The sequence below is a fragment of the Pseudophryne corroboree genome, chromosome 3 (assembly GCF_028390025.1).
Source record: "Pseudophryne corroboree isolate aPseCor3 chromosome 3, aPseCor3.hap2, whole genome shotgun sequence".
NCBI classification, from domain to species: Eukaryota; Metazoa; Chordata; class Amphibia; order Anura; family Myobatrachidae; genus Pseudophryne; species Pseudophryne corroboree.
In genome coordinates this window covers 348,023,353-348,050,827 of record NC_086446.1, presented here as the reverse complement: position 1 = coordinate 348,050,827, position 27,475 = coordinate 348,023,353, and the positions used below count along the sequence as shown (strand labels likewise).

Genomic DNA, 27,475 nt, shown 5'->3' with positions numbered 1-27,475 from the left:
TCAGTTGGCATCTGGAACCAAGCTAAATCGGCAACCAGAGCAGGAAAACACAATTCGTTCCCCCGAGCTGGAGGTGACGCTGGCAAGTGGATCTAAACTAGCTCTCCCACAGCCCAGGGAAAACCATAATGTGCATAGAAACATAATAAATTGTGTAATCATGTTTCTATGCACATTTTGGTTTGGCAGTTGTTGATTTTATAGTTGACTATTGATGTTTGTATAATGGCAGCAGCATCCTGCAATTTTGTGATAGGTTTTTTTGACCATTTACATATTTTACACTTACATTTGTATAGCTTTATGGGTACCAGATATACACCTATACTTACCTACAGTACTATATTGTTCTTTGGAAACTGCGCTTAACCAATAATAGATGTATTTACATAGGATTGTATTATGTTGGTGATGGATATGTTTTGGGGTTTTTTTGTTTGTTTTTTTGTATATATTGTTTATTTCTCTGACGTCCTAAGTGGATGCTGGGACTCCGTAAGGACCATGGGGAATAGCGGCTCCGCAGGAGACTGGGCACAACTATAAAGAAAGCTTTAGACTACTGGTGTGCACTGGCTCCTCCCACTATGACCCTCCTCCAGACCCCAGTTAGAATCTTGTGCCCGGCTGAGCTGGATGCACACTAGAGGCTCTCCTGAGCTCCTAGAAAGAAAGTATATTTTAGTTTTTTTATTTTACAGTGAGATCTGCTGGCAACAGATTCACTGCAGCGAGGGACTAAGGGGAGAAGAAGCGAACCTACCTAACTGGTGTAGTTTGGGCTTCTTAGGCTACTGGACACCATTAGCTCCAGAGGGATCGACCGCAGGACCCGACCTTGGTGTTCGTTCCCGGAGCCGCGCCGCCGGCCCCCTTACAGAGCCAGAAGCAAGAAGTGTTCCGGAAAATCGGCGGCAGAAGACTTCAGTCTTCAACAAGGTAGCGCACAGCACTGCAGCTGTGCGCCATTGCTCCTCATGCACACCTCACACTCCGGTCACTGATGGGTGCAGGGCGCTGGGGGGGGCGCCCTGAGGGCAATATAAGACACCTTGGCTGGCAAATCTACACCATATATAGTCAGGAAGGCTATATAGGTGTAAAAATACCCCTACCAGAATTCCAGAAAAAGCGGGAGAAGTCCGCCGGAAAAGGGGCGGGGCCATCTCCCTCAGCACACTGGCGCCATTTTTCCCTCACAGCTCCGCTGGAAGGAAGCTCCCTGGCTCTCCCCTGCAGTCTACAAGCTACAGAAGGGTAAAAAAGAGAGGGGGGGCACTAAATTTAGGCGCAGTATATATATATATATATATATATATATATATATATATATATATATATAATAAGCAGCTATAAGTAAGGGAAAACACTCATTTATAGTGGGATCCCTGTGTTATATAGCGCTCTGGTGTGTGCTGGCATACTCTCTCTCTGTCTCCCCAAAGGGCTTTGTGGGGTCCTGTCCTCTGTCAGAGCATTCCCTGTGTGTATGCGGTGTGTCGGTACGGCTGTGTCGACATGTTTGATGAGGAGGCTTATGTGGAGGCGGAGCAGATGCCTATAAATGTGATGTCACCCCCTGCGGGGTCGACACCTGAGTGGATGGTGCTGTGGAAGGAATTACGCGACAGTGTCGACTCCTTGCATAAAAGGTTTGACGACATACCAAATGTGGGACAGCCGGCTTCTCAGCCTGTTCCTGCCCAGGCGTCTCAAAAGCCATCAGGGGCTCTAAAACGCCCGCTACCTCAGATGGCAGACACAGATGTCGACACGGATACTGACTCCAGTGTCGACGACGATGAGACTAATGTAACTTCCAGTAGGGCCACACTTTACATGATTGAGGCAATGAAAAATGTGTTGCACATTTCTGATGTTACCCCAGGTACCACAAAAAAGGGTATTATGTTTGGGGAGAAAAAACTACCATTGGTTTTTCCCCCATCTGATGAATTAAATGAGTTGTGTGAAGAAGCGTGGGCTTCCCCCGATAAGAAACTGGTAATTTCTAAGAGGTTACTAATGGCGTACCCTTTCCCGCCAGAGGATAGGGCACGTTGGGAAACATCCCCTAGGGTGGATAAAGCGCTCACACGCTTGTCAAAGAAGGTGGCACTACCGTCTCCGGATACGGCCGCCCTGAAGGAATCTGCTGATAGAAAGCAGGAGGCTATCCTGAAGTCTATATATACACACACAGGTGTTATACTGAGACCAGCTATTGCTTCAGCATGGATGTGCAGTGCTGCAGCTGCATGGTCAGATTCCCTGTCGGAAAATATTGATACCCTAGACAGGGACACTATATTGCTAACCGTAGAGCATATTAAAGACGCACTTTTATACATGAGGGATGCACAGAGGGATATTTGCCGGCTGGCACCTAAAATTAGTGCAATGTCCATTTCTGCCAGAAGAGGGTTATGGACTCGGCAGTGGACAGGAGATGCAGATTCCAAAAGGCACATGGAAGTTCTGCCTTATAAGGGTGAGGAGTTGTTCGGGGATGGTCTCTCGGATCTCGTTTCCACAGCAACAGCTGGGAAGTCTACATTTTTACCCCATGTTCCCTCACAGCCAAAGAAAGCACCGTATTATCAGGTACAGTCCTTTCGGCCCAATAGGGGCAAGCGGGTTAAGGGCGCGTCCTTTCTGCCCAGAGGCAGAGGTAGGGGGAAAAAGCTGCAGCATACAGCCAGTTCCCAGGAGCAAAAGTCCTCCCCCGCTTCCTCTAGGTCCACAGCATGACGCTGGGGCTCCACAGGCGGAGCCAGGTACGGTGGGGGCCCGTCTCAAATATTTCAGCAATCAGTGGGCTCGCTCACGGGTGGATCCCTGGATCTTTCAAGTAGTATCTCAGGGGTACAAGCTGGAATTCGAGACGTCTCCCCCCGCCGTTTCCTCAAATCTGCCTTACCAACCACTCCCTCAGGCAGGGAGGCAGTGTTACAGGCAATTCACAAGCTGTATTCACAACAGGTGATAGTAAAGGTGCCCCTACTTCAACAAGGACTGGGTTACTATTCCACAATGTTTGTGGTACCGAAACCGGACGGTTCAGTGAGACCCATTTTAAATTTTAAATCCTTGAACACATATATAAAAAAATTCAAGTTCAAGATGGAATCGCTCAGGGCGGTTATTGCAAGCCTGGACGAGGGAGATTACATGGTATCACTGGACATCAAGGATGCTTACCTGCATGTCCCCATTTACCATCCTCACCAGGAGTACCTCAGATTTGTGGTACAGGATTGTCATTACCAATTCCAGACGTTGCCGTTCGGTCTATCCACGGCTCCGAGGGTCTTTACCAAGGTAATGGCCGAAATGATGATACTCCTTACGAAAGAAGGGAGTTTTAATTATCCCGTACTTGGACGATCTCCTGATAAAGGCGAGGTCCAGGGAGCAGTTGTTGGTCGGGGTAGCACTATCTCGGGAGGTGCTACAACAGCACGGCTGGATTCTAAATATTCCGAAGTTACAGCTGGTCCCTACGACACGTCTACTGTTCCTGGGGATGGTTCTGGACACAGAACAGAAAAAAGTGTTTCTCCCGGAGGAGAAGGCCAAGGAGCTGTCATCTCTAGTCAGAGGCCTCCTAAAACCAAAACAGGTGTCGGTGCATCACTGCACGCGGATCCTGGGAAAGATGGTAGCTTCCTACGAAGCAATTCCATTCGGCAGGTTCCATGCAAGGAGTGCTCATCTTCAAGAGGGCCGCAGATTCGGCATACAGGACTGGGTCCTGGTGACCACGGATGCCAGCCTTCGAGGCTGGGGGGCAGTCACACAGGGAAGAAACTTCCAAGGACTATGGTCAAGTCAGGAGACTTCCCTGCACATAAATATTCTGGAACTAAGGGCCATTTACAATGCCCTAAGTCAGGCAAAACCCCTGCTTCAAAACCAGCCGGTACTGATCCAGTCAGACAACATCACGGCGGTCGCCCATGTAAACCGACAGGGCGGCACGAGAAGCAGGACGGCGATGGCAGAAGCCACAAGGATTCTCCGATGGGCGGAAAATCACGTGTTAGCACTGTCAGCAGTGTTCATTCCGGGAGTGGACAACTGGGAAGCAGACTTCCTCAGCAGGCACGACCTCCACCCGGGAGAGTGGTGACTTCATCCAGAAGTCTTCCAAATGATTGTAAACCGTTGGGAAAGGCCACAGGTGGACATGATGGCGTCCCGCCTCAACAAAAAGCTAGAAAAGTATTGCGCCAGGTCAAGAGACCCGCAGGCGATAGCTGTGGACGCTCTAGTGACACCGTGGGTGTACCAGTCGGTTTATGTGTTCCCTCCTCTTCCTCTCATACCAAAGGTACTGAGGATAATAAGGAGAAGAGGAGTAAGAACTATACTCATTGTTCCGGATTGGCCAAGAAGAGCTTGGTATCCGGAACTTCAAGAAATTATCTCAGAGGACCCATGGCCTCTGCCGCTCAGACAGGACCTGCTGCAGACTTACCGCGGCTGCGTTTGACGGCATGGCGGTTGAACACCGGATCCTGAAGGAAAAGGGCATTCCGGAGGAAGTCATTCCTATGCTGATTAAAGCTAGGAAAGAAGTAACGGCAAACCATTATCACCGCATATGGCGTAAATATGTTGCGTGGTGCGAGGCCAGGAAGGCCCCAACGGAAGAATTTCAGCTGGGCCGTTTCCTGCACTTTCTACAGTCAGGGGTGACTATGGGCCTAAAATTGGGTTCCATTAAGGTCCAGATTTCGGCTCTATCGATTTTCTTCCAGAGAGAACTGGCTTCACTACCTGAAGTTCAAACTTTTGTTAAGGGAGGGCTGCATATTTAGCCCCCTTTTGTGCCTCCAGTGGCACCTTGGGATCTCAACGTGGTGTTGGATTTCCTAAAGTCACATTGGTTTGAGCCACTTAAGACCGTGGAATTGTAATATCTCACGTGGAAAGTGGTCATGTTGTTGGCCTTGGCTTCGGCCAGGCGTGTATCAGAATTGGCGGCTTTGTCATGTAAAGGCCCTTATCTGATTTTCCATATGGATAGGGCAGAATTGAGGACTCGTCCCCAATTTCTCCCTAAGGTGGTATCAGCTTTTCATCTGAACCAACCTATTGTGGTGCCTGCGGCTACTAAAGACTTGGAGGCTTCCAAGTTATTGGACGTAGTCAGGGCCCTGAAAATTTATGTTTCCAGGACAGCTGGAGTCAGGAAGACTGAATTGCTATTTATCCTGTACGCGCCCAACAAGTTGGGTGCACCTGCTTCAAAGCAGACTATTGCTCGCTGGATCTGTAGTACGATTCAGCTTGCACATTCTGCAGCTGGACTGCCGCATCCTAAATCAGTGAAAGCCCATTCCACGAGTAAGGTGGGCTCTTCTTGGGCGGCTGCCCGAGGGGTCTCGGCTCTACAACTTTGCCGAGCAGCTACTTGGTCGGGGTCAAACACGTTTGCTAAATTCTACAAGTTTGACACCCTGGCTGAGGAGGACCTAGAGTTTGCCCATTCGGTGCTGCAGAGTCATCCGCACTCTCCCGCCCGTTTGGGAGCTTTGGTATAATCCCCATGGTCCTTACGGAGTCCCAGCATCCACTTAGGACGTCAGAGAAAATAAGAATTTACTCACCGGTAATTCTATTTCTCGTAGTCCGTAGTGGATGCTGGGCGCCCATCCCAAGTGCGGATTGTCTGCAATACTTGTATATAGTTATTGTTTAACTAAAGGGTTATTGTTGAGCCATCTGTTGAGAGGCTCAGTTGTTGTTATCATACTGTTAACTGGGTATTGTATCACGAGTTATACGGTGTGATTGGTGTGGCTGGTATGAGTCTTACCCGGGATTCAAAATCCTTCCTTATGGTGTCAGCTCTTCCGGGCACAGTATCCTAACTGAAGTCTGGAGGAGGGTCATAGTGGGAGGAGCCAGTGCACACCAGTAGTCTAAAGCTTTCTTTATAGTTGTGCCCAGTCTCCTGCGGAGCCGCTATTCCCCATGGTCCTTACGGAGTCCCAGCATCCACTACGGACTACGAGAAATAGAATTACCGGTGAGTAAATTCTTATTTTTTGTGACTGTGCTCTGTTTTGTCACTTCCGGCACCCGGGAACCCTACTGCCTTCCCATGGCTGTTGGAGAGCTAGTTTAGTTCTGCTTGCCGGCTTCACTTTCGGTGCAGTGGAACAAACTGTTCTTCCTTAAGCCTTCCACTTGCACTATTACTCTAGCAGCCCCATGATAAAGGTTTGCAGTCACTGAAACAGCTGTTGGCGCTATGGCCCTAGAATGCGTGTAAATCCCGAGACGTGATAATGGACTTAACCCTTGCTAAGTATATTGTGATTCTGTTTTTTCAAACTGTAATATAATAAGACTGGAATTTATGAAAGTTGCCTATTATTTGTACAGTAAGTCCAAGCTCCATTTAAGGACTGTTAAACGGATAACCTGCAAAAATGTATGTAATGGAGTGTTAGCTTTGTGGATTGGAGGAATTATTTTACATAAACACCTGCGATATGTAGTAAGGTTTGACAGACTGAGAGTTAAAAATGATATGGTAACAAGATGGATATTAGAGAGTGTAGTTGTACTGTCCATTTCAGAGTCACTGTCAAACATGTTTTGTATTTAGTCCTCTGTTGCTCTGCCCAGCCTGACTCCCCTTGTCTCCTATACAGTTGTTATGGACATTCAGGACTCCACCCATGTGTCTTGTAAACTGTACAAGGGTCTTTCTGACGCCCTTATCTGTACGGATGATTTCATCACCAAAGTGGTTCAGAGGTATAGTAAATATTATAAATGTGCCTGTATACTTTAATGTGTACATGTCGGTGTCTGAGTGGTCTATAAATCTTGAAATAATGATTTGGCTAGTTGAATAGGTGCTGCCTCAAACAGACAATTGGTAGTCACACACATGGGTGACCAGATCACACAATGGCCTAAAATTTAGTCATTGGGTGACCACGCACTGGAAGATTGTCGTTATTAATATTCAGAAATAGATTACGAATATCCTTTTGAGTTTTTTTGTAAAATGCACCTTATTTTATAATGTGAATACATTTCCTTGTCATACTGCTGACAGTCTCTCCTTCCCACTTATGCTGTCTGCCGTATACACCTAGCAGTATAATCATTCATCCTTTATAAGGTAGCATGGTTCCAGGCTGATATGGCAACTGAACATTGAAGCAGTTTTGGGGGCATGTTCTATTGATGTAAGTAAGTCTTGTTTAGTATGCTGATGCAAGTTGAGCACATAATCTTAGCAACCAAACCAATCTTAGCAACCAAACCAATTTCAGCTTTCATTAGCTTCACACAACTATCCTACTAATTGGTGTTTACCCACCATGTTATTAAATAAGCCTCAATATCTGCTTTCCTTCCCTGCAGATCCTGCAGGAGAGGTACATGTTTTCCAGGATAGGTCAGTTTCACACATGTAAACCTCACCCCCTCCAAGGTGGTATCTTTTCATTTGACAAGTGAACTGCTAAATTGTGCTCTCTTTGGATTCACATCTATGACCTGCAGGATAACTTAACTCTGTTATTACATATTCACATTCCATTCTTCTTCACTATGCAGCCTACAAGAAGTTGTTGGTTTATGCATATATCCTGAGAGATGCATGAAGTCTCTCTTGCTAGCTGTAATGATAAATTAGAACTTATTAATGAAAGTTATAGAGTAGGAGACAGGGGATGCGGTTAAGATGCCGGCTGTCAGGATCCCGGCAATCTGAATACAGCCACCCTTTAGAATGTCGACACCAGAATACTGGCAGGGTCAGGAGACCGATTTCGGAATCCCGACAGTCAACATCCTGACCCGTAAGTATAGCGGGCGGGATTGGTGGGGAGGTTAGAATTAGGCTGCGGGGGGTAGGTTAGGTTAAGGCACCACCAGGGAGAAGTTAGGGTTAGGCACTAAGGGGGGAGGTTAGGGTTAGACTGCAGGAAGGGGGTTTAGGGGGTAGGGGAGATAACATACTTGCCTCGCCTCTGTTGGCTTTTCAAAGATCGGGATGCCGGCTTCGGTTTGTATAGTCATGAGTGTTATAGACATTTTTTCTCTGACGTCCTAGTGGATGCTGGGAACTCCGTAAGGACCATGGGGAATAGACGGGCTCCGCAGGAGACTGGGCACTCTAAAGAAAAGATTAGGTACTATCTGGTGTGCACTGGCTCCTCCCTCTATGCCCCTCCTCCAGACCTCCGTTAGAATCTGTGCCCGGCCAGAGCTGGGTGCTCCTAGTGGGCTCTCCTGAGCTTACTAGTAAAGAAAGTATTTATTAGGTTTTTTATTTTCAGTGAGCTTCTGCTGGCAACAGACTCACTGCTACGTGGGACTAAGGGGAGAGAAGCAAACCTACCTGCTTGCAGCTAGTTTGTGCTTCTTAGGCTACTGGACACCATTAGCTCCAGAGGGTTCGAACACAGGCACCTGTCCTCGATCGTCCGTTCCCGGAGCTGCGCCGCCGTCCCCCTTGCAGAGCCAGAAGAACAGAAGCTTGAAGACGTCGAAATCGTCGGCTAAAGACTCCTGTCTTCATTAAGGTAGCGCACAGCACCGCAGCTGTGCGCCATTGCTCCCAGCACACTTACACACTCCGGTCACTGTAGGGTGCAGGGGGCGCTGGGGGGGGGGGCGCGGGGGGGGGCGCGGGGGGGGGGGGGGGGCGCCCTGGGCTGCAATTGAAGTACCTTTGGCATAAAAAAATACATATATACAGTCTAGCACTGTATATATGTTAAAACCCCCGCAATTTTTTTACATGGAAAGCGGGACAGAAGCCCGCCACTGAGGGGGCGGGGCCGCCTTCCTCAGCACACCAGCGCCATTTTCTCTTCACAGCTCCGCTGGAAGCAGCTCCCCAGGCTCTCCCCTGCAGTATCCAGGTACAAGACGGGTTAAAAAGAGAGGGGGGGCACATAAATTTAGGCGCAAATAATACAATAAAAGCAGCTATTGGGTAAATCACTTAATAGCAGTGAAAATCCCTGTGTTATATAGCGCTGTGGTGTGTGCTGGCATACTCTCTCTCTGTCTCCCCAAAGGACTTTGTGGGGTCCTGTCCTCAGTCTGAGCATTCCCTGTGTGTGTGCGGTGTGTCGGTACGGCTGTGTCGACATGTTTGATGAGGAAGGTTACGTGGAGGCGGAGCAAGGGCAGATAAGTGTGGTGTCGCCCCCGTCGGGGCCGACACCTGATTGGATGGATATGTGGAAGGTCTTAAATGACAATGTAAACTCCTTACATAAAAGGTTTGATGACGCTGCAGCCTTGGGACAGCCGGGGTCTCAGCCCGCGCCTGCCCAGGCGACTCAGAAACCATCATGGGCTCATAAACGCCCTCTATCTCAGATGGTTGACACAGATGCCGACACGGAGTCCAACTCCAGTGTCGACGATTATGAGGCACATTTACAGTCTAAAATGACCAAGGCCATCCGATACATGATTATTGCAATGAAAGATGTATTACACATTTCTGAGAGTAACCCTGTTAATACCAAGAGGGTTTATATGTTTGGGGAGAAAAAGCAACCAGTGACTTTTCCCCCATCTGATGAATTAAATGAATTGTGTGAAGAAGCGTGGAGTTCCCCTGATAAGAAACTAGTGATTTCTAAGAGGTTACTGATGGCGTACCCTTTCCCGCCAACGGACAGGTTACGTTGGGAAACATCCCCTAGGGTGGACAAGGCGCTGACACGCTTATCTAAAAAGGTGGCCCTGCCGTCTCAGGATACGGCCGCCCTTAAGGAGCCTGCGGATAGAAAGCAGGAAGCTATCCTGAAGTCAGTGTATACACACTCTGGTACTCTACTGAGACCTGCTATTGCTTCAGCCTGGATGTGTAGTGCTGTAGCAGCGTGGACAGATACTCTGTTAGACGACATAGATTCCCTTGACAGAGATACTGTTTTGCTAACCCTGGGCCATATCGAAGACGTCGTCTTATATATGTGGGATGCTCAGAGGGACATTTGCCTGCTGGGCTCTAGAATTAATGCTATGTTCATTTCTGCCAGGAGGGTCTTATGGACTCGGCAATGGACAGGGGATGCGGATTCTAAAAAACACATGGAGGTTTTGCCTTATAAGGGTGAGGAATTGTTTGGGGACGGTCTGTCGGACCTCGTGTCTACAGCGACAGCTGGAAAGTCTACTTTCTTGCCTCAGGTTTCCTCACAGCCTAAGAAAGCACCGTATTATCAAATGCAGTCCTTTCGTTCCCAAAAAGGCAAGAGGGTCAGGGGCGCATCCTTTCTTGCCAGAGGCAGGGGTAGAGGTAAGAAGCTGCACCATGCAGCCAGTTCCCAGGAACAAAAGTCCTCCCCTGCTTCCACTAAGTCCACCGCATGACGTTGGGGCACCACAGGCGGAGCCAGGTGCGGTGGGGGCCCGTTTCCGAAACTTCTGCAGCCAGTGGGTTCGCTCACAGGTGGATCTCTGGGCTATACAAGTTGTATCTCAGGGATACAAGCTGGAATTCGAAGCGACTCCCCCCCGCCGTTACCTCAAATCAGCCTTGCCAGCTTCCCCCATGGAAAGGGAGGTAGTACTGGCGGCAATTCACAAGCTGTACCTCCAGCAAGTGATTGTCAGGGTCCCCCTCCTTCAACAGGGAAGGGGTTACTATTCCACAATGTTTGTGGTACCGAAACCGGACGGTTCGGTGAGACCCATTCTGAATTTAAAGTCCTTGAACACTTGTATAAAGAAATTCAAGTTCAAAATGGAATCGCTCAGAGCGGTTATTGCAAGCCTGGAAGAGGGGGATTTTATGGTATCGCTGGACATCAAAGATGCTTACTTGCATGTCCCCATTTACCCACTTCACCAGGAGTACCTCAGATTTGTGATACAGGACTGTCATTACCAATTCCAGACGTTGCCGTTTGGCCTGTCCACGGCACGAGAATATTTACCAAGGTAATGGCCGAAATGATGATACTCCTTCGGCAGAAGGGAGTTATAATTATCCCGTACTTGGACGATCTCCTCATAAAGGCGAGGTCCAGGGAGCAGTTGTTGATCAGCGTAGCACTCTCTCAGGAAGTGTTACTCCAGCACGGCTGGATTCTGAATGTTCCAAAGTCACAGCTGATTCCTACGACGCGTCTGCTTTTCCTGGGCATGATTCTGGACACAGAACAGAAGAAGGTGTTTCTCCCGGTGGAGAAAGCCCAGGAATTAGCATCTCTGGTCAGGGACCTCCTGAAACCAAAACAGGTATCTGTGCATCACTGCACGCGAGTCCTGGGAAAGATGGTGGCTTCATACGAAGCCATTCCCTTCGGCAGGTTCCATGCAAGGATTTTTCAGTGGGATCTGTTGGACAAGTGGTCCGGATCGCATCTTCAGATGCATCGGCTGATCACCTTGTCCCCGAGGGCCAGGGTCTCTCTTCTGTGGTGGCTGCAGAGTGCTCACCTTCTCGAGGGCCGCAGGTTCGGCATTCAGGACTGGGTCCTGGTGACCACGGATGCAAGCCTCCGAGGATGGGGGGGCAGTCACTCAGGGAAGAAACTTCCAAGGGCTGTGGTCAAGTCTGGAGACTTCTCTACACATAAATATACTGGAATTAAGGGCCATTTACAACGCCCTGAGTCAAGCAGAGCCCCTGCTTCAAAACCGGCCAGTGCTGATTCAGTCAGACAACATCACGGCAGTCGCTCATGTAAACCGCCAGGGCGGCACAAGAAGCAGGATGGCAATGGCGGAAGCCACAAAGATTCTGCGATGGGCGGAGAATCACGTGCAAGCACTGTCAGCAGTGTTCATTCCGGGAGTGGACAACTGGGAAGCAGACTTCCTCAGCAGACACGACCTCCACCCGGGAGAATGGGGACTTCATCAAGAAGTCTTCCAACTGATTGCAAACCGATGGGAACTGCCACAGGTGGACATGATGGCGTCCCGCCTCAACAAAAAGCTAAAAAGATATTGCGCCAGGTCAAGAGACCCTCAGGCGATAGCTGTGGACGCCCTAGTGACACCGTGGGTGTACCGGTCGGTATATGTGTTTCCTCCTCTTCCTCTCATACCAAAAGTACTGAGAATAGTAAGAAAGAGAGGAATAAGAACAATACTCATTGTTCCGGACTGGCCAAGAAGGACTTGGTACCCGGAACTGCAAGAAATGCGCACAGAGGACCCATGGCCTCTGCCTCTCAGACAGGACCTGCTGCAACAAGGGCCCTGTCTGTTCCAAGACTTACCGAGGCTGCGTTTGACGGCATGGCGGTTGAACGCCGGATCCTAGCGGAAAAAGGCATTCCGGATGAAGTTATTCCTACGCTGATAAAGGCTAGGAAAGCCGTGACAGCAAAGCATTATCACCGTATATGGCGGAAGTATGTTGCTTGGTGTGAGGCCAGGAAGGCCCCTACAGAGGAATTCCAACTGGGTCGTTTCCTGCACTTCCTACAGTTAGGGGTGACTATGGGCCTAAAATTGGGGTCCATAAAGGTCCAGATTTCGGCCCTATCCATTTTCTTTCAAAAAGAACTGGCTTCACTGCCTGGGGTTCAGACATTTGTTAAGGGAGTGCTGCATATTCAGCCCCCTTTTGTGCCACCAGTGGCACCCTGGGATCTTAACGTTGTGTTGGATTTCCTGAAATCCCACTGGTTTGAGCCACTTAAGACCGTGGAACTACAGTATCTCATGTGGAAAGTGGTCATGCTGTTGGCCTTAGCATCGGCTAGTGGTGTGTCGGAGTTGGCGGCTTTGTCATGTAAAAGCCCATATCTGATCTTCCATATGGACAGGGCAGAATTGAGGACTCGTCCCCAATTTCTCCCAAAGGTGGTGTCATCGTTTCATTTGAACCAACCTATTGTGGTGACTGCTGCTAGTCGGGATTTGGAGGACTCCAAGTTGCTGGACGTAGTCAGGGCTTTGAAAATATATGTTTCCAGAACGGCTGGAGTCAGGAAGATTGACTCGCTGTTTAACTTGCATGCACCCAACAAGCTGGGTGCTCCTGCTTCAAAGCAAACTATTGCTCGCTGGATCTGTTGCACGATTCAGCAGGCTCATTCTGCGGCTGGATTGCCGCATCCAAAATCGGTGAAAGCCCATTCCACAAGGAAGGTGGGCTCTTCTTGGGCGGCTGCCCGAGGGGTCTCGGCTTTACAGCTTTGCCGAGCGGCTACTTGGTCGGGTTCAAACACATTTGCAAAGTTCTACAAGTTTGATACCCTGGCTGAGGAGGACCTTGTGTTTGCTCATTCGGTGCTGCAGAGTCATCCGCACTCTCCGGCCCGTTTGGGAACTTTGGTATAATCCCCATGGTCCTTACGGAGTTCCCAGCATCCACTAGGACGTCAGAGAAAATAAGAATTTACTCACCGGTAATTCTATTTCTCGTAGTCCGTAGTGGATGCTGGGCGCCCGTCCCAAGTGCGGACTTTCTGCAATACGTGTATATAGTTATTGCTTAACTAAGGGTTATTGTTATGAGCCATCCGTTGAGTGAGGCTCAGTTGTTGTTCATACTGTTAACTGGGTAAGGTTATCACAAGTGGTACGATGTGATTGGTGTGGCTGGTATGAGTCTTACCCTGGATTCAAAATTTCCTTTCCTTGTAATGTCAGCTCTTCCGGGCACAGTTTCCCTAACTGAGGTCTGGAGGAGGGGCATAGAGGGAGGAGCAGGTGCACACCAGATAGTACCTAATCTTTTCTTTAGAGTGCCCAGTCTCCTGCGGAGCCCGTCTATTCCCCATGGTCCTTACGGAGTTCCCAGCATCCACTACGGACTACGAGAAATAGAATTACCGGTGAGTAAATTCTTATTTTTTCTCCACACTTTATCATGTGAAATTCCTATTCATTTGTGTCCATTACATTTATAAATGCACTGCAGTTAGCGCTTGGTTACATATGTTTTTCACAAACATCACAATATAAATATAGGGGTGGTATTCATGTGACCGGCGGTCGGGAGACCGACAGTCACATGACCTCCTCCACCATCCCGACCCCTCACTATCCCGATGGTCGCGACCAACAGGGACTATTTCCACTCATGGGTGTTAGCGTGGCGAGCGCAGCGAGCCCGCAAGGGGCTTGCTGCACTCGCCCCTCCCCGCTGGGATCCCGGCGTCGGTATGCTGCCGGGATCCCGGCATCGGTAAACTGACCGCCGGTCAGCCATACTACACCCTAAATATATATATATATATATATATATATATAAGATAGATTAGTGTATATGCTGTATATCCCAGTGTAACTACTCCTGATTACTCCTAATTAGTGCTATTTAGGGGTAATAGTGAAATAGAAGATTAATCTGTGTTGCGTGCATATCCATGTGATTTTACTCCTCATACATTTTCTTTTGTTGTTACATAGGTGCATGTCTATCCCAGTGACTATGCGAGCCATTCGCCGGAAAGCAGAGACTATTCAAGCAGACACACCAGCTTTGTCCCTTATTGCAGAGACTGTGGAAGATATGGTTAAGAAAAACCTTCCTCCAGCCAGTAGTCCAGGCTATGGCATGACCACTGGCTCTACAGCCTTAAGTGGTATCACTACCCCAACCAGCTCCTATTCCTCAGGACCTATCACTGCTCTCTTCAACATGGGTATAAAGGAACGACATGATTCCACAGGACACGGGGAAGACTTCAACAAAGTAACACAGAATCCCATACTAACCAGCCTACTTCAAATCACAGGAAATGTGGGTGGAAATCTTGGCTCAAGTCCCACACCTCCCCATCATACACCACCCCCTGTGTCCTCTCCAGCTAGTAATACAAAGAACCACCCCATGCTAATGAATCTTCTGAAAGATAACCCAGCACAGGACTTCTCTACTTTATATGGCAGCAGCCCCCTTGAGAGACAGAATTCTTCTGGGTCTCCTCGTACAGATCTATGTCCATCAGGAACTGGTAAACCAAAGAAAAAAAGGCCCAGGACAGGTGCAGAAAAGATGAAAAACCAAACTGAAGATGACTTCCAAAGGGAGCTCTTTTCTATGGATGTGGACTCTCAAAATCCTATATTTGATGTCAGCATGGCAGGTGATGCCCTGGACACACCTCACATCACACCAGCACCTAGCCAATGTGGCACGCCACCAACTGTGTACCAGCAGCCGATGACGCATACTCAGTCCGGCATGCAAAGAATGGTGCGTCTTCCCAGTACGGACACTATTATCCCAGATGTGACAGATATCCTCTCAGACATAGCAGAGGAAGCTTCAAAGCTACCAGGAACCGGGGAGGATTGCCCCAGCCTTGGCACCCCTGTCAGAGACTCCTCTAGTTCTGGCCACTCTCAGAGCACCCTCTTTGACACAGATGTATTTCCAGTAGATGGTGCAAGTGGTGGAGACAATCCATATGCAGACGCTGCTGATCTTATTGCAGAAGCAAATGGAAGCCCTAATAGTGACTCTTCTAATAATTTTTTTAACAGCGTGGATTTTAACCCAGAGCTACTGAACAGCCAAAGCGGTTTTACTGATGATGGTATAAACGATGACAGCAGCCAAAGTGATGATCATGATTTTAAAGACTTTTCTGGGCAGGGAATAGCATCACTGGGTGTAGTTTCAGGAATCCCTGTTGATGGGAGCGAAGGCAAATACAAGGTAGGGCTAGGAGCTGAAACTGTAGATTTTAGCATCATTGGGGGTGGTAAAGGACTGGGTGGGGTGGATATTCTTGAGGCACATAGTAGAAGCCAGAGCCCATTACTTGGTGGAGATTTGATGAAAGATAGACCACAAAAGCAGAGGGTAAAAGAGGGAAGTAATGGGGGAGTGGGTGGAGGAGGTATGAGTGTAATTCAGGGAGCAGGACTTGATGTAAAGTCTGGGAAACGAAGCAGAACACCTTCAAGCGATGGCAAAAACAAAGATAAACCCCCCAAGCGCAAAAAACCTGAGTCCGATGGCAAGTCACCCTCACACATTGCTAATCGGCCATTCACCCCACCTACTAGTACTGGAGGTTCAAAGTCTCCAGTGACTTCAGGAAGATCACAAACGCCTCCTGGCATGGCTACTCCTCCTATTCCCAAGATCACTATTCAAATTCCTAAAGGCACAATGAGTGCTGGGAAGCCATCTTCCCATAGTCAGTATTCAAGTAGTGGTTCAGGAAATTCATCAAGTAGTAAAAGTCATCATGGCCACTCCTCATCATCCTCCTCCTCTTCTGCATCAGGTAAAATGAAGAACAACAAGTCTGAAGGGTCTTCTGGGATGAAGATGGGTGGTGGTGGAAGTGGAATCTACACTGGCCCAAGTGGGTCAGCAGGTAGCCAGTCTAAAAGTGGTTCTCAGTCCCTGGGCAAGCAAGGATCTCCCATTACCAAGCATGGGCTAGGAAGTGGAGGCAGTAGTTCTGGGAGTAGCAAGACTAAACCTCAAGGAAAGCCATCAGTGTTAATGAACCCCTCACTAAGCAAACCAAACATCTCCCCATCACACTCCAGACCTTCTGGAGGCTCTGACAAACTTTCTTCCCCAATGAAACCAATGCCTGGTACTCCTCCTTCCTCTAAAGCAAAATCACCTATTGGTTCAGGGGGTTCCCATTTGTCAGGTGGAGGTTTGAATACCACTATGAAATCATCATCAAGTCTTGTGTCTTCAGGATCTCTTTCACAGAAGCCAAACTCCTCCTCATCTTCATCTTCATCCTCATCCTCCTCTTCCTCTTCTTCTTCATCCTCTTTTTCAGGTGGCTCCAATGTCTCCCAGAATCTCCATGGTAGCTCAAAAGGGAAGTCTCCAAGCAGGAATAAAAAACCCTCACTCACAGCTGTTATAGATAAACTTAAACATGGGGTGGGAACAGGTGGGCCCGGTTCAGAGGATCCTATGGAGGGTTCTGGAGGGAGTGGAAACCCTGGAGCTCCCAGCCATGGAATTTCCTCAAAACATGGACTTGTTGGAGGTGAATTCCCTGCAAAGCGGGAAAAAAGTGAAAAAGACAAATCAAAAGTTTCAGTCTCTGGTGGATCTTCTGATCCTTCCAAGAAGGGGGATTCTAAGGGCTCGGGGAGTACTGGAGTAGCCAAGATTATTATCAGCAAGCATGATGGAGGGTCACCTAGCATCAAAGCTAAGGTAACTCTGCAGAAGCCTGGAGAAGGAAGTGGAGATGGGCTGAGGTCACAAATGCCTAAGAGCTATGGATCCCCTTTGATAAGTGGTTCAACGCCAAAGCATGAGCGTTGCTCTCCAAGCCACAATAAATCACCAGCATATACGCCACAAGCAATTGACAGCGAAAGTGAGTCGGGTTCCTCTTCCATTGCTGAGAAATCTTATCAAAATAGTCCTAGCTCAGATGACGGAGGAGGAGGAGGTGGCGGCAGCCGTACTCAGCCAGAGTACAGTGCAGAGAAACACAAAAAGCACAAAAAGGAGAAGAAGAGGCTGAAGGACAAGGATAGGGAGCGTGAGAAGAAAAAATCTTACAGCATGAAGCCAGAAAGTTGGTCCAAATCACCAATTTCATCTGACCCTACATTATCCCTGGGTGGAAGCTCACTTTTGTCCTCAGACAGAGCAGCACGGCCAAGTCCAAACTATTTAATGGGTGAAGATGATGATTTAATGGATGTGGCTCTGTTAGGGAACTGACATCTACATTATAAGACCTAGATTGAGTGTGGTGGCTATGTGTGCTGTTTTAGTTTTATTTGTCCTGTTGCCAGTGGGTTAAATTTTGTATTTCAGTTTGACCTATATGGCAGTGAATAGGATTAATACACTATTTTATTTTTAATTTTCCAATTGTAAAAATAATTACTTAGCAAAAACAAATCCTACAAGGCATTACAAATACAGTTCTTACTACTTTTTATTATATATTAACGCTGCAAAGCCACCTATTTACCAATATGCTTCTTCCCCATCCTTTAAAGCCATGTGGCTCTGTAGTTCATCTTCGAGCCTTAGCCGAAAATCAAGGCTATGTGATGCAATGTGGGGAGGGAGCAGTAAGTAGCAGCAATCCCTATGATTGTAACTTCGATTGGTTACCTAGCTGGATTACAAATTTGTGTTCTAATTGATCCTCTTGCTCAAACCCTTCCTGACTACACTTCCATCTCCATTTCTAAGTGGCAGACTTCAGTGTTATTCTGTGTACATGGAATGCAGCTTTAATATTAATGTGTCACCTACAGACAATGGAGGCAAATATTTAGTGGGGGGTATCCAATTACCAGTGCTATTTTTTGTTTTGGGCTGAAAAAAATGGGCCACTGTTGCGATTTTAGCCGATAATCATTATTGTGCTGTTTAATTCTAGCCCATTTTTTTGTTTTGTTTTTCAGACACAAAAAATGTACTCGCTTTTGGACGAAAACACATGGGATCCAGGATAAATTCCTGGACCCGTGTGTTTTTGCTAAAAAAAAAAAAAGTGAAATACCACTGGTCTCTAAGGCTGGTTATCGAAACGTAATCCCCGATAATTGCTGGCCATCAAGGCTAATTGGATAGCACCTGGGGGATCCTTTAGCCGCTGTAATTTACCGCAGCTAATTGGATACAGCCCTTAGTTTGCTGAACCTATATGTCCATGTTAATACAACCTTTCCATTTAATATAAACTAGTGACCTTTCTGAGGAATGATGGACAGTTGTCAGTGTTTCCTAATGAATTAATAAGCCAAATATATATTGCTTTCACTGTGTGTAAGCAATGGGTTCACGTTAAAATTATTCAGTATTAAAAAGAAAGAAAAACAGAATATACAAGACACCCAAATATGGTGCATAATTTAAGAAATAAGTTGACCATGCTGAAAAAGTGGTTTGTGCTCCTGGGAATGTATTAGAAGGATGTACATTACTGAACTGATTTTGACTGGTAAAAGACAATACATCTTGAAGTTTTAAATAGTGTCACACCAACTAAATTCAGCTGTTTTATAAATGCCTTATTTTTTAAAGTATCCCACTAATCTATTTGATTTTAATTTTAATAATTATATTTTAAGAGGTTTACATTTATTATGTTTTGTAAATAACCTATTCCTATATGTAAATAATTCTGTTATTTTTTTTTGTTTTGATTTTTCATTCTACTCAGACTTTTTGAAAAGAGTTCAGGAAATGTTTATGAAAATAAAACATTTGGTATGAAATGTGTTGTAGTGAGAACGTTTTTGGTTTTTTTTCCTTAAAACATAAATTTCCCTACTGACTGCTTAACTTCATCAGCTTCTATAGTCATCAAGACTGTGTGCAATAGGTCACAAAGCAACCAGATTCTGAATTGGGAGCAAAGCAAAAAAAAAGCAGTAACTTTCCACCTGGACAAACCATATTGCAATGCAAAGGGTACAAATACATTTATATATCGCATGCTGAGTAAATTCTGGCTGCTTTTGCATGTGGCCCACAAATGCTGGACAACTTTATTTGTACACTGCAATTTAGATTTGAGCTGGGGCATCGTCCTCCCCAAATCTAAATCTCTTTATTTTAAATGTCTCACCTGCAGTGCTACATGATTTTTCCAAGGTGTATTTTTCTTTTGCTTTGCTCTCATCTCTGTATCCGCTCCCCTCTCTGCATAGGATCCACAGTTGTCTCTTGCAGCCCCGTCAGTCGGCTACTACACTAGCAATGTACACAAAAACAGTATCCGTGTTAGAGAAGACAGGGACATGGCTACAAGTAATTGTGGTGAATTTATGTACAGATCTTCATACTGTCAGGGTTTGTTTTTTTTTTGTTTGTTTTTTAAATGGGATCCCCAGTGATGCACCGGCATGACAATCTGGTTGATGCTTTTGGGCAGGGAATTTCACGATTTTGTTTTGATTGATATAGAATTGCTCTACACTCGACACATGGTTTTGTTGTCATTACTTTCTACTTAGCCTAGATAAAGAGCATGTATAGTCTAGACCAGGCCTGGCCAACCTGTGGCTCTCCAGATGTTGTGAAACTACACATCCCAGTATGCCGTGCCACAGTTTTAGCATTCCCTAATAGCAAAACTGTGGCAAAGCATGATGGGACATGCGGTTTTACAACAGCTGGAGAGCCACAGGTTGGCCAGGCCTGGTCTAGACTCTGTACTTGCATGTGTGGGTGTAAAGTATATACATATTGATCAAAGCCTGAATATTGCTGAGTTCTGAAATAGCTTGTTATCCTTTAGCTAAAGCAGATATGTTGTGGCTAGTGACACATGACACAATTTCTCCATGTTGTAGTCTTAGGAACATGCCACATATATGTTGCATTTGTCGCCACGTGATTGCAAGGTCACACAAGCTGGGACATGCTGCTCAAAGTGCAGTGAGTAGCCAGCCTTAGGGAGATGCTTCTCAATCAGGCAGCAGCGGTAACCTAGAGCTTGTGAGGATAACTAGAAAGTCTCCAAGGTCACAAATACTAGTAAAGGGAGGAGATTGCTAAAGTAGATGTGCAGTTAAATATGTGGCTTCAGTTATCAGCACTGAAGGTAAGATGGTTGCCTAGTACTTATTTAAAGTTTCAAAGAACAACATCTAAAACCAATTTTCCCACAATAAGCCTCCCATTTTAGGGGCAATGCCATGTTAGGAAATGCTGCCAGAAGCCAATCTTTCTGCCAGGCTTGCGGGTACTACAACTTTGAACGTAAACTACCAGGCCTAATTGGAGGTGGTTGGAACTGACTGGACATAGTTGTCACATGCAGTCATTCAGTTCCTGCTGTTCACATTCAAATTACTGGTGTGTATCAACAGCATTAGTACCACGGCTTGTACACTTAAAGGTGTAGTGAAGGGGGGGGGTTAGGCTTTATTGGTGAAAATAAGTTTTCCTGGGAGCGTTGTGGTGGGTAAACAGTGTTCACTTTCAGGTGATAATTAAAGTTAGTTTTGTTTTTATTTAAGATACACCTTTTTTTTTTTTGTGTAAAGACAACATTGAGCGGTTAGCTTATACCAAGGATCTTGCTCCTATCACATAAGGGTAACCTTGAAAACAGCAGGAGACTGCAGTTAACAGCTGCTCTTAGTTTTGCAAAATGCAAGAACTGGACCCTAGTATTTAAGATTATATGTATAATAAATTGGATGTACTGTACATTGTGTGTTTGCGTGTGTGTTTGTGTAAAATTTTATTATTTTCTAACCAGTGTTAAGTGGTTTATCCAAACAAGTAGTAGAAGACATGAAATTGTCACTGCCTAAAGTTTGTTAGAAGGCATTCCCACTCATACAAAGTTGAACAACATAAGGTGTGAAGACAACGTGCCAGTAGATTGTTTTTCAAAGGATCAGTCATAAAAAGCCACAAGATGCTAAGATTGGAAAGACCAGCGTTATGACCAGGACTTGGGGTGCAAGCTGCCATTAGCCTTAAGTTGTAACCAAAGTTTGGTTAGAAATTGAGGTTAGGTAAAAGAAATTGAAGAGATGTAATGTTATTAACATGGGCTTTAGTTTGAAATTATTTGTACTAGATGCAATTCTAGGTCATTATATTTAGATTTAGCACTGTGAGTACCCACTTTAAATGTGGTTGGCATTTTGAAACTAAGCTGTTTAATATTATATCCCCCATGTCTGTGTACTCCAGTGTAGAAGGAGAGAAGACATTCACCAATGACTGGAAAATCAGATGCAATAGCTATTTCAGAAGATGGCTTCTTTGAAGAACGATGGAAATCAGACGCTTGCCTGGAAAATCAGCCTGTTGAGAGAATGGATGATCATTCCTGCTGCAACTCCAATCCAGCCCAACACTCTGTTTCAGAGCAACCACTCACACTGGCAAGCTAGACTGAAGGCTTATGTCTGGAGATATCAGAGTGTCCTCTGTAGAATTTAAGATAGGACAAAGCTGAAAGCTGTTTAACTACAACTTTAACGTTACTAACAATGTCCAAAGCAAGAAGTAAGACCTGAGAAAAGTATAGTAATTTGATCTACCAAGAAGTTAGCATGTATGAGGACAAGACTGGACAGGCTGCATTCTCTTGTGGCTAATGGCTCTGAAATAAATAAATAAAAAAATACATTCCATCTTATGTCAAATAGGATTGACAAGATTTTACCGTGGAGAACTAAGGTGTGGCCCATTCTTGTAAGAAGTAGTTCATGTATTGAACATATTCTGGACATACAACTGGTCTGAGCACTTTGATAATCAAAGCTCTTTACTTACTGCGACCAAATAATTTTGCACCAAGATACATTTCATGACCTATTACTCATACCATCACTGTCCAAGTGTTGAAGACAAGCCAAAAGATAAGAAGGTGGCAATTAATTATGTAGATATTGTGACTGTGCAAGTGAACTAAGTCAATGTATGGAAAAATCTAACTTTGAAATATATTTTAAGCACAGGATATGTTCTCTGTTATTCCTGGGCACAGATTGATTTTACGGTTTCTTTAGCAGAACCAGAAGTGGCATTTTTAGAAAAGACATATATTGCTATTAAATGTCATTTATGCACATAACCTGCGCATAGTAGAATGTATACTGGTGGTACAGTGAGAAAATGGCTTAATAGCTGATTATTGTTTACATGTTTTTGCTGTAGTGATATGAACAATATTTATTTTAGATCTGTTCAGTACAAAGATAAGCAGAAATGGTTTTACCAAATCTACGAGTTTAAAATATTGAATAAAATCTCATTTTGTAGCAATAGATTGTGGATGTGTACTGCCTTAGTTGTCTATTTATATTTGGACCTTTACATTTTGTCAAAAACAATCCAATAATGTTTTTTATATTTGTCATGTTCTTGTGGTCTTTTTATGACAAATAGCCAAAGAAAAGTTGGTTTACTTACAGTCTGTAGTTAGATTAGACTCATTTTGCCAGTATTTAAATTATATAATCTATAATATTTTACCCTTCTCACGCGCTTCACAAGAGCAGCACCTCACAGTAGAACCCGTTAGTGGGAACAAAAACAATGTAGAAATAGAAAGACCCAGAGGGCGCTAAAATATCACAACCAATTGTCCATATAAAAAGTCCATATAGGTTGGTAAAAATCCGTTTTGTTTTTTTTGTTTGTTTTTATCCCCCGTATTCCTATTGGACTCGAATGGAAATTCCAACCCGGAATCAGTTTCCTGATCTCTTTAGGATCCAATGCTCTGTTGTACTCAACCAGGTATTTCTCCTAAAAAATAGCCTCTCACCAGAGAAGTATAAACGCCCAAAAATAAAACCTTAGGTTAATAAAATTCTGATGTTTATTGGCAACATCCAACATAAAATATAATGTATATTTTCAACATTACATACAAGGTGTATTCAAAGGAACAGCCAGGTTACATAGAGTGATTGTAAACATAAGTGCCACCAACCACCCCAGGATGTGAGCTCAGTGGTGGGAACTTGCCAATGTATACCCGGTGTCCTAATCACTTTTAGTTTAAAACCCTACGCGTTTCGTCCTTTCGGACTTCCTCAGGGGTATAAATAAATATTTAAAAGAGAATAGAAAGGGTGTCTCCAAAGCTACAGATAAACATATGGTGGAGGACTTCTAATGCAAATTAGATGGTACATACCTAAATGTATATATTCCGGTGGATAATGGTAATTACCACCTGCTAACCAAATTATTCAAAAAAGCAAGGAATAATATTACCTAGAATGGAAAAAAATCGCATGAATTATGGAATATTCATTCCATCATTATATGCACATAATTAGTTTCAGAAATTAAATTTGTAGTTATTTTTTACAGTGGGAATAAACGTTCCTTTCTAGAGACACTGATCAAACACTTCTCAAGGGATCAGGAGGCACCTATATACAAAAATCACTTATATTATATATGGTCATGCAACAATAAGAATAAATAGCAATAGTTATCTCTTTACAAACAATTCCATCATCATAAATCTCCCTAAAGAGGGACTGTTTAAATGACTTTTTATAATAGTATTCCTGTTGTACAATTACAATATCCTAAATATATAATGGTCATAGGGGTATATGCAATTGCGGTCGAATTCCCGAAATTGTCGCATTTCGGGTCATTTTTGACCAAAAAAAAAAAATCGCCTATGCAATTCAGTGCTTTCCGACCAAAAAACGGACTTTCAAAATTCGACTTTTTGAAATTCGAATTTTTGCAAATTCGACTTTTCTGCAATGATACAAGTGCTGCAATTCGACCAAAGCATATTCAATTCAAGTTTGGAAATTCGACAGCAGGGCTTTTAGACAGCAAATTCGTCATTTTCAATCCGCCACACTTTGGAGGGTGAAAACAAATAAAAAAATTTTAAACATGTTTTTTTTTGTGTTTTTTTTTCTGGGAATAGAAGATCTATTTATATTAGAAGGGATTAGGTACTTTTTTTTTTTTTTTGGAGGCACAAATATTTATTATTATTTTTTAAAATATTATTTTTATTGTTATTTTTTTTTTAATGCTGGAACGGTAAAATCATAAAAAAAAATGGCGTGGGGTCCCCCCTCCAAAGCATAACCAGCCTCGGGCTCTTCGAGCTGGTCCTGGTTCTAAAAATGCGGGGGAAAAATTGACAGGGGATCCCCCGTATTTTTAAAACCAGCACCGGGCTCTGCGCCTGGTGCTGGTGCCAAAAATACGGGGGACAAAAAGAGTAGGGGTCCCCCGTATTTTTAACACCAGCATCGGGCTCCACTAGCTGGACAGATAATGCCACAGCCGGGGGTCACTTTTATGCCGTGCCCTGCGGCCGTGGCATTAAATATCCAACTAGTCACCCCTGGCCGGGGTACCCTGGGGGAGTGGGGACCCCTTCAATCAAGGGGTCCCCCCCCCCCAGCCACCCATGGGCCAGGGGTGAAGCCCGAGGCTGTCCCCCCCCCATCCAATGGGCTGCGGATGGGGGGGCAGATAGCCTTTTGTGATAATAAAAAGATATTGTTTTTTCCAGTAGTACTACAAGTCCCAGCAAGCCTCCCCCGCAAGCTGGTACTTGGAGAACCACAAGTACCAGCATGCGGGAGAAAATCGGGCCCGCTGGTACCTGTAGTACTACTGGGAAAAAAATACCCAAATAAAAACAGGACACACACACCGTCGACAGTAAAACTTTATTTCATACGTCGACACACACATACTTACCTATGTTCACACGCCGACATCGGTCCTCTTCTCCATGTAGAATCCACGGATACCTGAAAAGAAAAGTTCAATATACTCACCTCAGCCATGGTCCAGAGATAAATCCACGTACTTGGCAAAAAAACAAAGCGAACACCCGCTCCATGCCGGACTGAAAGGGGTCCCATGCTGACACATGGGACACCTTTCCACGAATGAGACCTGTCAGTGACAGCTGTCACAGACAGGTCTCTAAGCCAATCAGGAAGCGCAACTTCGTTGCGCTCACCTGATTGGCTGAGCGCTGTCTGCACTGTGACAGCGCATCGCACAGCTCCCTCCATTATATTCAATGGTGGGAACTTAGCGGCTAGCGGTAAGGTCACCCGCCGGTCAGCGGCTGACCGGCGGGTGACCCCACCGCTACCCGCAAAGTTCCCACCATTGAAAGTAATGGAGCGGCTTTGCGAGGCGCTGTCACAGTACAGACAGCGCTCAGCCAATCAGGTGAGCGCAACGGCAGTAGCGCTTCCTGATTGGCTGAAGGGACATCAGTGGCAGGAGTCACGTGATGTCCCGGCATTCGGGAGAAAGGGGTCTGATGTGAAAACATTGGACCCCTTTCATTAGTCCGCTGGATCGGTGTTCGTTTTTTTTTTTTGCCAAGTACGTGGATTATCTCTCTGGACCTGGATGTACCTCTGGACGCTGGAAGGTGAGTATAATTTTTTTACAGGTACCTCGGATCGTCGGAGACCGTGGCAGTCGGCGTGTCAACATAGGTAAGTATGTGTGTGTCGGCGTATGAAATAAAGTTTTACTATCAAGGTGTGTGTCTCCTGTTTTTAGTTGGGTATTTTTTCCCCAGTAGTACTACAGGTACCAGTGGGCCCGTTTTTCTCCCGCATGCTGGTACTTGTGGTTCTCCAAGTACCAGCTTGCGGGGGAGGCTTGCTGGGACTTGTAGTACTACTGGAAAAAACAATATCTTTTTATTATCACAAAAGGCTATCAGCCCCCCCATCCGCAGCCCATTGGATGGGGGGGGACAGCCTCGGGCTTCACCCCTGGCCCTTGGGTGGCTGGGGGGGGGGACCCCTTGATTGAAGGGGTCCCCACTCCCCCAGGGTACCCCGGCCAGGGGTGACTAGTTGGATATTTAATGCCACGGCCGCAGGGCACGGCATAAAAGTGACCCCCGGCTGTGGCATTATCTGTCCAGCTAGTGGAGCCCGATGCTGGTGTTAAAAATACGGGGGACCCCTACTCTTTTTGTCCCCCGTATTTTTGGCACCAGCACCAGGCGCAGAGCCCGGTGCTGGTTTTAAAAATACGGGGGATCCCTGCCCAATTTTTCCCCTGCATTTTTAGAACCAGGACCAGCTCGAAGAGCCCGAGGCTGGTTATGCTTTGGAGGGGGGACCCCACGCCATTTTCCGGGTTTTTCCCGTTTTTTAAAATCGCGGCAAAATCCGCCAAATCGGCCGATTTTCGCCCGCGACTCTGGCGAATCCGTTTTTCATTGAATATGGTGAATTCCGGAAGCCACCTTCCGGAATTCACCTGGCGAATTTGGTCGAATTAAAAAACGGCAAAAATTGCCGCGAATTCGACCGCAATTGCATATACCCCATAGTTTGTTACTTTAAACCATAAAACATTAATAACTACAAATTTGAGGTATGTACAAAATGAGAGATAAAGTTTCCTCTATATCTTATCCAGGCAGTTGGTAAATAACCATCTGATATATTAATTTTTCTACCTAGAATATGTAAATTCATAAATCTAATTGGGTCAGTGAAGGTGCTTCATATTCTACACCAATGAAGGTGTTAAATCTTTCACACCACTACTGGTATGTACCATTACTGAAACTATAATTATTTGCATATAATGATGGAATGAATATTCCATAATTCATGCATTTTTTTTTCCCATTCTATGTAATATTCCTTGCTTTTTGAATAATCTGGTTAGCAGGTGGTAATTACCATTATCCACCGGAATATATACATTTAGGTATGTACCATCTAATTTGCATTGGAATTCCTCCACCATATGTTTATCTGTAGCTTTTGTGACACCCTTTCTATTCTCTTTTAAAGATGTATCTATACCCTGAGGAAATCCGAAAGGACGAAACGCGTAGGGTTTTAAGCTAAGGTGATTAGGACACCAGGTATACATTGGCAAGTCCCCACCACTGAGCTCACATCCTGGGGTGGTTGGTGGTACTTATGTATACATTCACTCTATGTAACCTGGCTTTTCCTTTGAATACACCTTGCATGTGATGTTGAAAATATACTATATATTTTATGTTGGATGTCACCAATAAACATCAGAATTTTATTAACCTAAGGTTTTATTTTTGGGTGTTTATACTTCTCTGGTGAG

At 45.4% G+C, this 27,475-nt stretch overlaps 1 protein-coding gene across 1 annotated transcript in view; it reads left to right on the top strand.

The window, feature by feature from the left end:
* The window catches only part of MED1 (mediator complex subunit 1), a 193,375-nt gene extending 174,229 nt beyond the window's left edge, over positions 1 to 19,146 (top strand). Inside the window, exons 17-18 of the mRNA XM_063959724.1 lie at positions 6,669 to 6,774; positions 14,374 to 19,146. Of these exons, the coding sequence (XP_063815794.1) occupies positions 6,669 to 6,774; positions 14,374 to 17,632 (3,365 nt within the window). The 3' untranslated portion in view covers positions 17,633 to 19,146. The remainder of the gene's footprint in view (positions 1 to 6,668; positions 6,775 to 14,373) is intronic.
* Positions 19,147 to 27,475: the final 8,329 nt, after the last annotated feature.